This window comes from Leucopleurus acutus (genome assembly GCF_964270905.1).
Source record: "Leucopleurus acutus genome assembly, chromosome: 17".
Taxonomy (NCBI): Eukaryota; Metazoa; Chordata; class Mammalia; order Artiodactyla; family Delphinidae; genus Leucopleurus; species Leucopleurus acutus.
The window spans coordinates 12,827,323-12,841,458 of record NC_139159.1 but is presented as its reverse complement, the minus strand read 5'-3'; the positions used below and the strand labels follow the sequence as shown (position 1 = coordinate 12,841,458).

The following is a 14,136-nucleotide window of genomic DNA, read 5'->3' as shown; positions in this document are numbered from 1 at the left end:
AAACTAGAAAATGTTTAAATTGATTTGGTTTTTAGTATTTTGTATCTTCGGAAAAATCGTGATTTCTTATACCTTTATTATCATGACCCAAGTCATAGCTGATACAGGGGCAGATCCTATCATATGGATTGTATTATAAAAATTTTTTAAAGTTTGATAGGAGTTTCATTCACACTTCTTGTGAACAGTATTATTATAGATAGGATTAGATTTGAGACCAATCCACTGAAGCTTATTTAATTCATGGTATCTTGCACAGGACTAAGCATAGTACCTTGCTACATGTACTTCTAGAAATACGATTAAATGTACAGTGTGGCTCTTGAATGAGAATAGTACTATTTCAGCCATGCCTAATTTCCATTTATAATGTCATTTCTAAGAATATATTTCCTTCTTTAGTACAACACTAGAAGCAAGTATTCATCTGATTGCATTCTTAATTTTTCATTCATCTTTTCATTCAACAAATACTTAGGAAGCACATACAATTGTATGGCACTGTAAGGAGACACAAACGTTTATCTGAAATAGACCATGCTCTGGAGGAAAGGGGTTCTGGAGTATAGGAATGTAAGATAAGTGTCATTAGAAAGAAATAGCTAAAATCCTATTAAAATTCGAAAAAAAGAATGGGTATTTCTAGCTAAAATTATCCAGGAGGGCTTCATGTAGGAGGTGACACTTGAACTTAGACTGTATAGATACTCACGCAGGTATAGGGAGTGGTGTTTGATGTATGGGAAACAGGTAGCTAAACTCTAGAGAGAATGATTTGGGAATTGGCAGGTGGTGCTTTAGCTGAAGTGTAGAGTATGTGGTGTCATATGGTAGAAAATAAGTTTGAAAAAGTAGTTTGGAGCCAACCAATGGATGGTTATAAATTCCAGCTTTAGGATTTTGAACTTCGTTCTAAGAGAGAATAAGTTACCATTGAAGATTTTAGAACTAAGAAATGAAGTAATCAGAATAATGTTTTAAGAAGCTAAGTAGGGAAATATGAAGTCCAGTGAAAGACCAGTGCAGTAATCTAAACCTAAATAGGACAGTAACAGTGGAAATAGAGAGGAAAAAGTGAATGAGAAGTGAGATAATGGAAGTTGAATCAAGAAGAGTTTGCAACTGATTGAAATCTAGGTGAAAGAGAGAATGAAAACTGTGTCAAAAATCCCAAAGATTACCTCAAGATTTGGTGATTCACTAGAAGGACTCATCATATAGTTACACTCACCACTGTGATGTGGTGAGTCAAGGTACAAGGCAAAATCATCAAAGGGAAAAGGCGTATGGGGCAAGTCTGGAGGAACTCAGGTGGACAATTCCAGGATTCCTCGCCCAGTGAAGTTACATGGGAAACTCTTAATTTCCTCAAGCATTGAATTATGAAGTGCTGTCTAGCAGGGCAGCTCCTTAGAGACTGAGTGCCCCAAGTTTTTGGGGGGAGCCTGTGGTATAGGCACTCTCTATCTGCATATACCAAAATTCCAGATTCCCAGAGGGAAAGCTGGTATTCCAGCATAAACCACATTATTTGTACAAACTATTGAGGCACAGTGAGCCACTTTTATTGGTTCTGGGAAGAGTGAGAATCCTCCCGAAGTGTAAATTCCAAGGTTCCAGCCAAGAGCCAACTTTGCAAGCAGGCCTTTCTAAGGATAGGCAGTCTCAGGCATGCTATGTTAGCTCTTTTCTGCACAGGCAGTCTCCCAGTTTTTGAGCCTAAATGGGTAAGTGGGTGGTAGTACTATTGGTAGAATTATTGGAGTAGATGTTGGCGTGGGAAAAAAGGTACTAATTTTTATTTTGACATTGCATTTGACCGTCAGGTGTGCCATTCATGTGGAAATGTTTATGAAATATATAATGGAAATACAGAACTCTGGCCTAAGAGATAATCAAGGCAGGTGTTATAGGTGGGAGTCATTCTGTTAAAATTAGTACTTGAAGTAGATTACCAAATGGGAAAGTGTAGAGGCTAAAGAAGAGAGCATGGTCTTGGGGAATATGAATTTTTCAAAAAACCATAAACTTATAATAAGGGAAGAAAGAAAGTATTAGGTATCCACACATTCTCTTAAAATTTTATAATGTATATTAGGGGTTGGAAAATAATGTTCCATGAACCAAATTTGGCCCACTACCTATTTTTGTAAATAAAGTTTTATTGGAACACAGCCATGCTTATTTGTTTATGTATTGCTTATAGTGGCTGCCTTTGCACTACAAAAGTAAAGTTGAGTAGTGGCAACAAAGATCATATGGCCAGCAAAGCCTAAAATGGCTACTGTCTGGTCCTTTGCCAGTTTCTAATACATATGAATACAGAGTGTGAAGTGAAAGTTCTTTCATTTTTCTGCTTTTTACTTAGAAAACTTTCAAACCTAGAGAATAGTTCAAGGAACAGTACAGTTAAAACTGTAGGTCCTTTTCTAGATCACTAATTATTAACAGTTTTGCTACATTTGTTTTACTTGTCTTTAAGTAGACCCGTGTGTGTGTTTTGTTTTTGCTGAACCATTTGAAAGTTGGCTATATACAACATGACGCTTTACCCCTAAAATAACTCAGCATATATCTTCTAAGAATAAGGGCATTCTCATACATAACCACAATTCCATTTTCACTCCTAAGAAAAGTAACACTCTTTTAAGAATATCTAATATAAATACACTTTAAAGTGTTCCTAGTTGTCCCCAAATGTGTTTCTTATATCCTTTTTTTTCTTTTTCTAGTCCAGGACCCATTCTAGGTACACTTGCTGCATTTGATTATGTCTCTTTGGTCTCGTTAGTTGAGAACAAGTCCTCTTGCCTTTTTTTCCATCTTTCATAACATTTATTTTTAAAAGTGTAATATTGTCTTGCAGAATGTTGCACAATTTGAATTGATCTGATGATTTCCTAATTTTGATTTAGAGTAAACATATTTGGCAAAAATACTGCATAGGTAATGTTGGTATTTCTTATTACATCATATAAATTGGTGCATAATTAAGTTACCCCCTGTTGGTGATAATGTTTGATCACCTGGTTAAAGATGACCACCAGCTCTCTTCATTGTAAGGGAACATTTTCCCCTTTATAATTAATAAGTAATCTGTGAGTGATACTTTGAGATCATATCAAGATCCATTCACTTACTGGTTTTAAAATCCCTTGATGATCCTTAGATATTACATGGATTGCAATATAGTGATTTCATAATTCTAATATTAATCAACATTTTTATATGGAGAAGAGCACCTCCCTTTATTCAGTGTGTTATAATCCTTTACTGTCATCATTTTTTGTTCCTGATCTGGCCAGTGGGAATCCCTTCAAGCCAGCCCCTGTGTCCTTTTGATGTGATTGCATTGTCTTTGAGCATTTCCTTGTTTTCTGGAACAGTAAGATGTTCTAGGTTCACCTTCAGCTTTCCCTTGTCCCAGCTCTGGAATCAACAAGTTCTTTAGGAGTCCTTATTCTTTTTACTGGGCAATTGTATTTAGAGACCAAGGCCTAGGTACTAGGTATGCTCACTGCTACTGGGGTGTTATTACTTTTAGTCTTTTCCAGTGGACAGAAACAGGAGATATACAATCACAAGATAATCTTATTAGTTCCAATTCACATCCAGCACCACAAGGTTTCTCTTCATCTTCCTGCATTTCATTCTTGTGTTTCTTTTTCCACAGTGAAAACCTAAATTTGCAGAAACAGTGTGCCATTACCAAGAACAAGCTGATTAATTAAAGTTCAGATTTCTTTGCAATCATATGTGTCCTTAGAATATATTTTACTAAGGATGAAGAGAGTACTGTGTTCAGAAGTTACTTGTATTAACTATTTTTATTGATTTAACTTTTTAAATTGAAGAACATTTACATGATTCAAAGTAAAAATTATATAAAATACTTAGAGAACTCTTCCTTCCATTTCTCCCCTTGCTGACCTGCCTTATAGGTAACGACTTTCATAAGCTTGTAGTTTATAACAGCAGTCCCTAACCTTTTTGGGACTGGTTTCATAGAAGACAATTTTTCCACGGACCGGGACAGGGGGATGGTTTCGGATGATTCAAGCGCATTACATTTATTGCTCACTTTATTTCTATTATTATTATTTTATTGATTGATTGCTGCGTTGGGTCTTCGTTGCTGCACGTGGGCTTTCTCTAGTTGAGGCGAGCGGGGCTACTCTTCGTTGCGGTGCGTGGGCTTCTCATTGTGGTGGCTTCTCTTGTTGCAGAGCACAGGCTCTAGGTGCTCAGGCTTCAGTAGGTGTGGCACACGGGCTCAGTAGTTGTGGTACACGGGCTTAGTTGCTCCGCGGCATGTGGGATCTTCCGGACCAGGGCTCGAACCTGTGTCCCTTGCATTGGCAGGCGGATTCTTAACCACTGCGCCACCAGGGAAGTCCTATTTCTATTATTATTACGTTGTAATATATAATGAAATAATTATACAGCGCGCCATATTGCAGAATCAGTGGGAGCCCTGAGCTTGTTCTCACTTGCCACTCACTGATAGGGTTTTGATATGAGTTTGTAAGCAATTAATTCATTATGGTCTCTGTGCAGTCAAACCTCTCTGCTAATGATAATCTATTTGTAGCCGCTCCCCAGTGCTAGCATCACTGCCTCAGCTCCATGTCAGATCGTCAGGCATTAGATTCTCGTAAGGAGCTTGCAACCTAGATCCCTCACATGCGCAGTTCACGGTAGGGTTCGCGCTCCTATGAGAATCTAACGCTGCCGCTGATCTGACAGGAGGCAGAGCTCAGGCAGTAACGCGAGCAATGGGGAGCGGCTGTAAATACAGATGAAGCTTCGCTCACTCACCCACCACTCACCTCGTGCCATGTGGCCTGGGGTGTTGTGGGGGGCAGTGTTGGGGACCCCAGGTTTATAGTGTGTGTGTGTGTGTGTGTGTGTGTGTGTGTGTGTGTTTCCCCAGAGAAGTAAGCAAATACTTATGATTATTTCTCTTTCTTTTTGATAGAACACTGTATATCTTCTGTGTCTTCCCCTTTTTTCACCTAATATATACTAGAAATCCCTCTATTTCAGTTGATAGAGATTTCTCTTAATCTTTTTTCTTTTGGCTGTCTGCTTAATACTCTGTTATGTGGGTATATGTTTATTCAGCCAGTCCTCTGCTGACAGGAACTTTGGTTGTTTCCAGTATTTTGCTACTACAAATAAAGCTACAGTGAATAACCATGTATATCTGTATTCATATTTGTGGAGATTGATCCTCTGGGCAAATTCAAAGAGGTAATATTACTAGGTCAAGTGGTAAATGAATGTGAAGGTATGTTAGCTTTTGCTGAATTTCTCTTCATAAGTGTTGTATTGTTTTGCACTCTTACTTGCAACATACAAGAGTGCCTTTTTCTCCAAGCTCCCAGTGGAGTTTAAGGTTTTGAATTTTTGCCAGCCTGACAGGTGAGAATTGTATCTTACTTTGGTTTTAATTTGCATTTCTCCACGAGTGAAATTAAATATCTTGTTGTGTTTGAGGGCCATTGTATATCTTTTTTAGGGAGTCATTATTCATGTCTTTCGTTCATTCTGTCAGGTTTTTATCCTTTTTCCCTTATAATTTCAGAGAATCCTTTTATGTTAGGATTCTGTGATATATTTTACAAATATTTTCTCTCAGTTCCTTATTTGCCCAAGTCTTCTGACCTTGATATGTTTTTTGCTCTTTAAAAAGTTTTTTTAATAACATTTTTCATGCATGTCTGTATTCATATATTTGAATATAAATGGGAACATACTGTACTTACTGCTTTATAATCTGCTGTTGTCACATACTAAATTATAGTTTTCCTTTCATGTCATATTGTACTTAATTATATTGGTGGTCCATAATTTATTTAAATAATCTCCTATTAATACTAGTATTTAGGTTATTTACTAGTTTTGGCTTTGCATGGCTCTCATGGAGCATTCATATTATAGATATCATTTTGCACTTCTCTTTAGGGTAAGGAATACTTGACCAAGATGTATGAACATTTAAAATTTATATACAGTGCTTTGTTTAACATCACTTTAATAGATGGACTATATCTTATTGTTTTAATTTATGTTTCTTTGATTATTTGCATGGTAAAAACATAGGAAGCAGTCATTATTTTTATAGGTCAAATACTGGCAATTTCATGTGGTGCAGCTGAGTGTCTATGGGCTATTTATACTTTTCTGAATTGCCTATTCCTATCTTTTGCCCATTTTTCCATTCAGTTTTTTTGGGTTTTGTTCTTTTTTGTTTTTCATCTTTATTGGAGTATAATTGCTTTACAGTGTTGTGTTAGTTTCTGCTGTACAACAAAGTGAATCAGCTGTATGTATACATATATCTCCATATCCCCTCCCTCTTGATGGGTTTTTGTTCCTTAATTCAAGATTTCTTCATCTTAAGAAATTAGCCCTTGTTCATTGTATTATAAATATTTTTTCCCCAGTCAGTCTTTGTTTTGTTTTGTTTCCCTTTGCTTCTGTTGTTACTGTTCCCAGCAGGTATTTGACCATACCTAAAAAATTTAACAAATAAAGCCTTTTTCTTTGTGATTTTGTTTTTGTCTTGCTTAGAATGGATTTTACCACCCTAAGATTATAAAAATATTCTACCATGTTTTTCTAATACTTTTGTTTTCATTTTTTTAATTTAAATTTTTAATTCATCTGAAATTTATTTTTCTGTTTGGTATGAGATTAGATAGCTAGTTATAACCTCAAATAATACTTCCTTTCCTAATTAATTTGAAATCCCACTTTTATCCAAAATGGTTCTGTTGGAGTTTTCTGTACAGTCACATTGAGCTGTTTATTCTTATCCAGTGTTGAATTGTGTAAAATATTTTAACTTTATTGTGTATGTTGATCTTTATAGTGCAAGTCCCTCCCCATCAGGGGATACATTAAATGTATACATTATGTATACATAATGTATAATTATGTATACATAATGTATACATTAAATGTATACACAAAGTTTAGAACCAGTTCATTCAGTTCAAAAAGTAAGTTTATTTAGTAATTGTTTCTAAATGTTTTTCATTTGGTTATCTTGGGTTTTCTAGGTGAGTAATGATATTTTATCTTTGTTTCTTCCTTTATAATATTTACGCTTCATTTTTGGTCTCTCAGTTTTGTTATATAACATTAGTTTGAACCTCAAGAAAATGTTGAGTAGGGTTAATGGTGGCAAGAATCCTCATTTGTTTTTAACATTATTGCTATATTTCACCCGTAAGTTTGATGATTGCTTTTGTGTTTTGGAGGATACTCTTTATCAAGTTCAGTAAGTTTTCTGTATTTCTAGTTTATTAAAAGATACTTTTTATCTTTTTGTGTGTGTGCCTGGGTGTGATTTTACTTTTGTTTTTTAAATCAGGACTAGCTGTTGAATTCTTTTCATAACTTTTCATCATTCTAGTGATTTTTCTATTATGTTTTCAGCTATTAATTCTCCTCTTTCTTTCCATTCTTCCCTTCCACATCACACACTACAGTTGTTGAGTATTTTTCATCATATCCTTTATTGCTCTGACAGTCTTTCCTAATTTCCATCATTTTGTCTTATGATTCTGCATTCAGAGAAAATGTTACAAGGGGCTTTCCAATACTTTATTCATTAATGTCCATTCTACTGCTTTTCCCAGTGTATGTTTTTTCTTTCAGTAATTTTGTTTTTGTCTCCAAGAACCCCTATTTTTTCTTGAGCTCCCTTTTTTCATAGCGCTTTGCGCTTTTTTTTTTCTTCTTCTTTTTTTTTTTTGCGATACATGGGCCTCTCACTGTTGTGGCCTCTCCCGTTGCAGAGCACAGGCTCCGGACGCGCAGGCCCATCGGCCGTGGCTCATGGGCCCAGCCGCTCTGTGGCACGCGGGATCCTCCTGGACCGGGGCACAAACCTGTGTCCCCTGCATCGGCAGGCGGACTCTCACCCACTGCGCCACCAGGGAAGCCCCTGCTCCTATTTATTAACGCAGTATTCTTTCACACATCTCTGGGAGTACCAATTAAAATTGTTCCAGCTGTAAAATGTTTCACCGGGAAACCATTTGCTCAGATTGCTGACCTTTGTCCTTACTTTTGAGCGTAGACTTTACATTTCTGTCTGTTTAAAGAATAGAAAGACCAGATTTGATCAGTATATAAAGAGCTTTCTCAGTAATTTTGTGCACTGCTTTTCCATTTCTCATGAGGCTTTCCTCTCCAGAGTCTGCCAGGTGACTGCCGTCCAAAGGCAGACCTTATTTCCCAGCTGAGAACTTAACTAAAAGAAGCAGATGCCTCCCTTGAGCAGAGGGGGATCCTGGTGATCCTTGGGCTGTGTTGTAAGCACACACTGAAGCCATGTGAAGCTTGGGATAAATGCTGTTTCAACGTTTTATATATTCTAGCCTCGGGGTCAGGAGTGGGGGGAGCGTTCTTCAAACTTGGTTTGTTCCCATTCTCCCAGCCTTTGCCAGGAAATCTTAGGCTGCCTTCATTCAGTTAGGGCTTTATTTAGCATTAGTTAAGTAGAAACAGGTGGTTAGAGTGGAAGCCTAGAACCTGAGATTTCACTGCTGTACTAGCTTGCTCAGTGTTTATTGCAGCATTGTCTCTTCTCCCTTAGCTGGGACGCTGCTCTCTCCCCTCCTACCCTACTTCTTAGGTTAAGACACCTACCAAGCAAATCCTCCACTTTAATTAACAGGCTGCACTCAGATACATTCTAGATGATCGTGGCTGCTGACAGCTCTGTTGGTAGACGTTGGCCTGGTTTCCCAAGCTCTCTTCCCTCCTACCCCATAGCCCTTGGCATTCTGTCTAGGCTTTGGAGTATATTGGAACCCACATGGTACAATTCAGCCACTTCTCAGGTAGCTCTGTCCTTTGCATGTGTTCAGTCACAGGCATCTGAACATTATTGGCTTTTCCCTTCTTCCTCCATCCGAACCTTTTGTTGTTGTTGTTCATGCTGCGTGGCTTATGGGATCTTAGTTCTCCAACCAGGGATTGAACCCAGGCCATGGCAGTGAAAGCGCCGAGTCCTAACCACTGGACCACCAGGGAATTCCCATGAACTTATCTTAATTTTTAGAAATTCCTTCAAGATTTTGGTCTATTGATTATATCCTCCTTAGTTTTCCATTGCTACTAAAGGCTATTTCTCTTGTTTTGTTTTTTTTTTCCCTTGTAGTTTGAGTGGGATTTATGAAAGAAGAAGGTAAATTAGTGGGCTCAGCTCACCACCTTGTAAACAGAAGTCTGCACTTACGTTTAGGGGACAATTAGAGGGAGAATTAGAGGGAAAAAACATAGAGAATAATAATATCTAACTGTTAAGTACTTTCTTTGTATCCCCAATGATTTTAAGTGCTTTACTTGTGTTTACTCAGTCCTCCCCAAACTCTGGGATGTTTAGGTACTGTTATGATTCCCTTTTTTACAAATGAGGAAATTGAGGCACTGAGAGATTAAGCTAACCTGTAAGAAGTGGTAAAGACTCCAACCCAAAGATGTCTGGCTTCAAAGCCTGAAAATAAAATAAGAGAATGTTTTCAATTCGTTTCAGAAATTTCCTGAGAAGGAAAGTATTATCAATGAATATTAATTATTTCTTTAGAAATTTGATTTAGAAAAGAAAAATGGACAGTAGCTGATGTGTGGTAGGAGTTGCAGGCAAGTTATGTCTTTATAGTGAAAAGATGTGAGTGTGTTGGTTGAGTATTGGGGAAGATCCAGTCATGTGCACAAATTGAAAATGTAATGTTTCAAGAAAGTATCCAGGGGAGAAGGACACTACCTAAGGCAAGAAGAGGTAGATTTGAGGGTGAATGAATGATTCATCTTAGAAATGGGAAGGAATATTTTTTTCCCTGAAATGAGAGGGAAGATAAAGATGATTGTTGGTGTTAAGGAATTTTATAGTGGGTGAGGAAGAGTAAGGAAGCCTATGTTAAATTATCTGCGTAGCTTAAGTAGAAGGTGGAAGTTGTTTATTAAGGGAAGGTGGAGGAGGGGCAGTGGAAAGAGATGTAATTGAGTACAGAGAAAAAGGTTGGGAGTAAGTGCTTTGGGGAACAATCATCCGTTTCTGATAATCATTATTAAATTTTTGTGACTTCTTCCAGAGAGTTCTTTACATATATATAAGCATTCTTTACATATATATAGAAAGCTTTAATAGTATTTAGTGTGTCAGACATTAGCGTATTACCAGGTACACTCCTTTCATTACTCAAATCAGGTAAAAAATTGGGCACATGTTACCAGTTATCAGCAAAATTAATAATAGCCACTACCCCTTATTGAGAACCAGTTGTGTTCTTTATGTACTGTGCATGTGTGTGTGTTTTGGTGATTCCTTATAGACATTATTATCTTTGTTGCTTATGAAGAAGGTGAAATAACTTCTCCAGTTAAGTGGTAGAGACACGATTAAAACAGCAGGGGTCTTTCATATTCTAAAATCTGTGCTCCTTCTAGTACATTGTATTTCCCTCATGCTAGCCTGTAATTTCTTTTACTTGGCAGCATGAGAGGAGCAGTTTCCTGCCAGATAGCTACTGAGTTATGGCCACAGACATGTATGTGTTCCTTTTTCTTTCTTTAGTTCATATTCTTTTCCATTATGGCTTATTACAGGATATTGAATATAGTTCCCTGTGCTTTACAGTAGTACCTTGTTGTTTATCCATTCTATGTATAATAGTTCGCATCTGCTAATCCCAAACTCCCAATCCCTTCCTCCCCCATTCCCCCATCTCCTTGACAACCATAGTTTGTTCTCTATGTCTGTGAGTCTGTTTCTGTTTCATAGATAAGTTCATTTGTGTCATGTTTTAGATTCCACATACAAGTGATATCATGTGGTATTTTTCTTTCTCTTTCTGACTTACTTCATTTAGTATGATAATCTCTAGGTCCATCCATGTTGCTTCAAATTTCATTTTTTGTTATGACTGAATAGTATTCCATCGTGTTTTTATATGTGTATATCAATCACATCTTCTTTATCCATTCATCTGTCTGTTGACATTTAGATTGTTTCCATATCTTGGCTACTGTAAATAGTGCTGCTATGAAGTTTTCTTTTTTAAAGTAACATACATTACACCTAGAGTAGTTCTGAAACTTGGTATTGTTTGCATTGTCTATGTTTGTCCTACTAGAAGTCATTTATTTCTGTGTATATTAATCACAAGTAAGATAACTCAGAGTGACATACTGAAGAATATTCACAGCCATTATTTCCATAGTTGTGTTCCAAAGAATATATGTTATTAGAGGTATTAGTAGGTATTCTAAAAAGGGGGTTGGGATCTCATGGTAAAGTAAATTTTGGAAACACTGTGTATTGTATATCCCCTTTGGAGAACTCAGTGCGTATTAGCAAATTAAAGGCTGTGATAACGATACCTATTTTCCATCATTTCCCAAACTTATTTGAAAATGGGATTTTTTTGACGAATTTCTTTTAATATCTTAAGGCATTAGCATTCATTAGGACTCAGTTTAGTAAATGCTAATATAGACTAAAAGTAAGCTTCTGTTTCAGCACATTCTGTTAGCCTTTCATCAGCTGAGTGTGTTCCATTGCCAGAGCTACTTAAGGATCATGTTTGGATATATTCCAAATGCATACTTACTAGTAAGTATGCTAACCTTTAAATGGTGCCAATACATCTTACTTCACATTGCTTTTCTGCCACTGTTTCATTTTAAATAGTGTATGCTTTTTCAGTGCACTTCAGTTAAGTTAAATATGTTTGCATGTTTTTTCTTCTTACCGTTTTAGATATGGGAGAAAGGGCTACCATAAATGCAAGTGCAGATGGCAACATTGGAACCATAGAGGATGGTAGTGACACTGAAAATATTCAAGCAAATGGAATTCCAGGAACACCAATTTCTGTTGCATATACACCGTCCTTACCTGATGACAGATTGTCTGTCTCTTCCAATGATACTCAGGTATAAATAGAGGAAAAATCCTCTTAATCTTACAAATTGATAGGCTGCTACCAACACCTTGTGGTGAATATATCCAGTTGATAATGCTGGCTGATTTCAGTTTGAGGAAATAAAAAGTTGTGGTTTTTTTCCCATTGATATAAATCCAGAGCAGTTTATTCCCTTAAAATATTGATAGCTATATTTCCAACTCTAAGGTGTGTCTCATATGTGTTCACATCTTTCCTCCTCCCCCATTGAAATTACATTTAAAAAGAACATTCTTATCACATATTTATAGGATAATTCTAGTATACTAGGAGGGGAAAGAGCTTCTGGAGATCTGGAGAACTTCGTCTTACCTTTGCTCAGGGTACAATCAAATCCATACTGTGGTAGTGATAGGGTCCTCCTCATCCTTCCTACCCTGTATTTTGTGTATTTTTTCCTTATCTTTTCAGATAAGGGAGTCCTACCCTAAATCATTGCCCCATACATAGGGGTAAGTTTTCCGGGCCTTGCTGACCTTTATCCGTTAATAACTTTTAAATGTTGCCTTAACAGTCTCCATTGTCTTATGTCTATCTGCGCAGAGTAGATAAAAAATAAAATAGGACAAAAACATAAAACACCTAGTGACAGGTAGTGGAAAGCGTAGTTTAGGCCATAAATGGGTAAATTTTAAGAGTTTGGTGGCATATTTTAAAAGAATGCATTTTTTAAGGTATTTATTGTTGGGGATGGGAGTGGCATGTCACAATAAAGAAAAACAATATGGCAAATTCCTCATCTAGTTTTCCTTCCAGTAGAACCCCACATATAACTGAATCGAATAAAATATATAGAAGGCTGAAATGATTTGCACTGGCAGATACCTTTATTTACATGGTGTGTTCACTTGTTTAGGAATCTGGAAATTCTTCAGGACCTTCACCTGGTGCTAAGTTTTCCCACATTTTACAAAAGGATGCCTTTCTAGTATTCAGGTCATTGTGTAAACTGTCAATGAAACCACTGTCGGATGGACCGCCAGATCCAAAGTAAGTCCTCAGCTGTTCTGCCTGACAGATGCAGCTTTTTAATCTTGAGCCTTACTGTAAAATAGTCTTTGGGTTTTCTTTTGTTTTTGTCTTTTAGGACCTTCAAAAATACTTTGGGGGGTTATTTTACTTTTTAAAACATGTACTAAAGAACAGTGAGTTTCAAAATTGCTAGAGTAGATACCTTATACTATCTTCCAAAAGCACACCAACAGCATTATAGAATTGTGCCTGGTGCATAGTAGGTGCTCATCAAGTATTGAATGATTAAATGAATTATTATTTTAATATTGCAAGTAACATTGGTACTAATGTAGCCCTTTACATGTAGCCTCATGCTAGGCTTCTGAAAGCTACTACTTTCAGAAGTAGTAAGGTAATAAAACCTGAAAGGTAATAAAACCTAAGAGAAATAAATCTTAAAAGTCATAATGAAAGATAATAATATATTCATTAAGGTCTGAAAAAATGCCCTAAGATGAAAACTTTCTCCCGCGGGGAGCAGGAAATACTTTATAGGAGTCACTCATCTGCTTCCCATCAATTATATTAGTCTAAACGGTAGGTAAGTGCCATTTTTTAAGTCATAAATTGTCATATATTTTCTGTGTAAATGATTCCAATGCAAGTACTTCCTGCTCGAGGTTGAGTTTGGGATTTATTAAAGAGCCCTGCTCCTCTGATGTTGCAGCATCATGTATTATATAGCATGTCAGTTTTAGGAGAACTTTCTGGAGAAAGTCAGCTTGGAGAGGCCTGAGTGACTTTGAGAAAGGGATATTGAAATAGGGGGAAATTCATTTTTAAAACCCTAGAGCATTTCAGTTTCTAAGTGTCAACTGAGAAGGAAGACTGGAGACAGTTACAATAAAAACTTTATAAGTTTTGGGAAACAACATTTGTTATACTTTCTACAGTTTTGTTTTGTCACATTGTACTGATTCAGTGAGAAACATCTTTTAGGCCCAGAAGCCTGAAACTCTTATCTTTTTAGCCCCAAACCCTGAGAGTCAGAAATATTTTGAAAATACAAATGCTACAGAAACAGGATTAAGGTTGTTTGAATTACAATATAAACTTGATTATAGCCTATATATTTTATACGAATATATTTGAAATTTTTTCAGTTTCTTAGTTTCATTATGGGGGGGGAATGACAATT

The 14,136-nt window shown here is 36.6% G+C and overlaps 1 protein-coding gene across 1 annotated transcript in view; it reads left to right on the top strand.

Annotated features, from left to right (window-relative positions):
* ARFGEF1 (ARF guanine nucleotide exchange factor 1) overlaps positions 1-14,136 on the top strand; it is a 140,288-nt gene that overhangs the window by 67,390 nt on the left and 58,762 nt on the right. The window contains exons 8-9 of the mRNA XM_082858476.1: positions 11,780-11,955; positions 12,841-12,974. Coding sequence (XP_082714602.1) covers positions 11,780-11,955; positions 12,841-12,974 — 310 coding nt within the window. The remainder of the gene's footprint in view (positions 1-11,779; positions 11,956-12,840; positions 12,975-14,136) is intronic.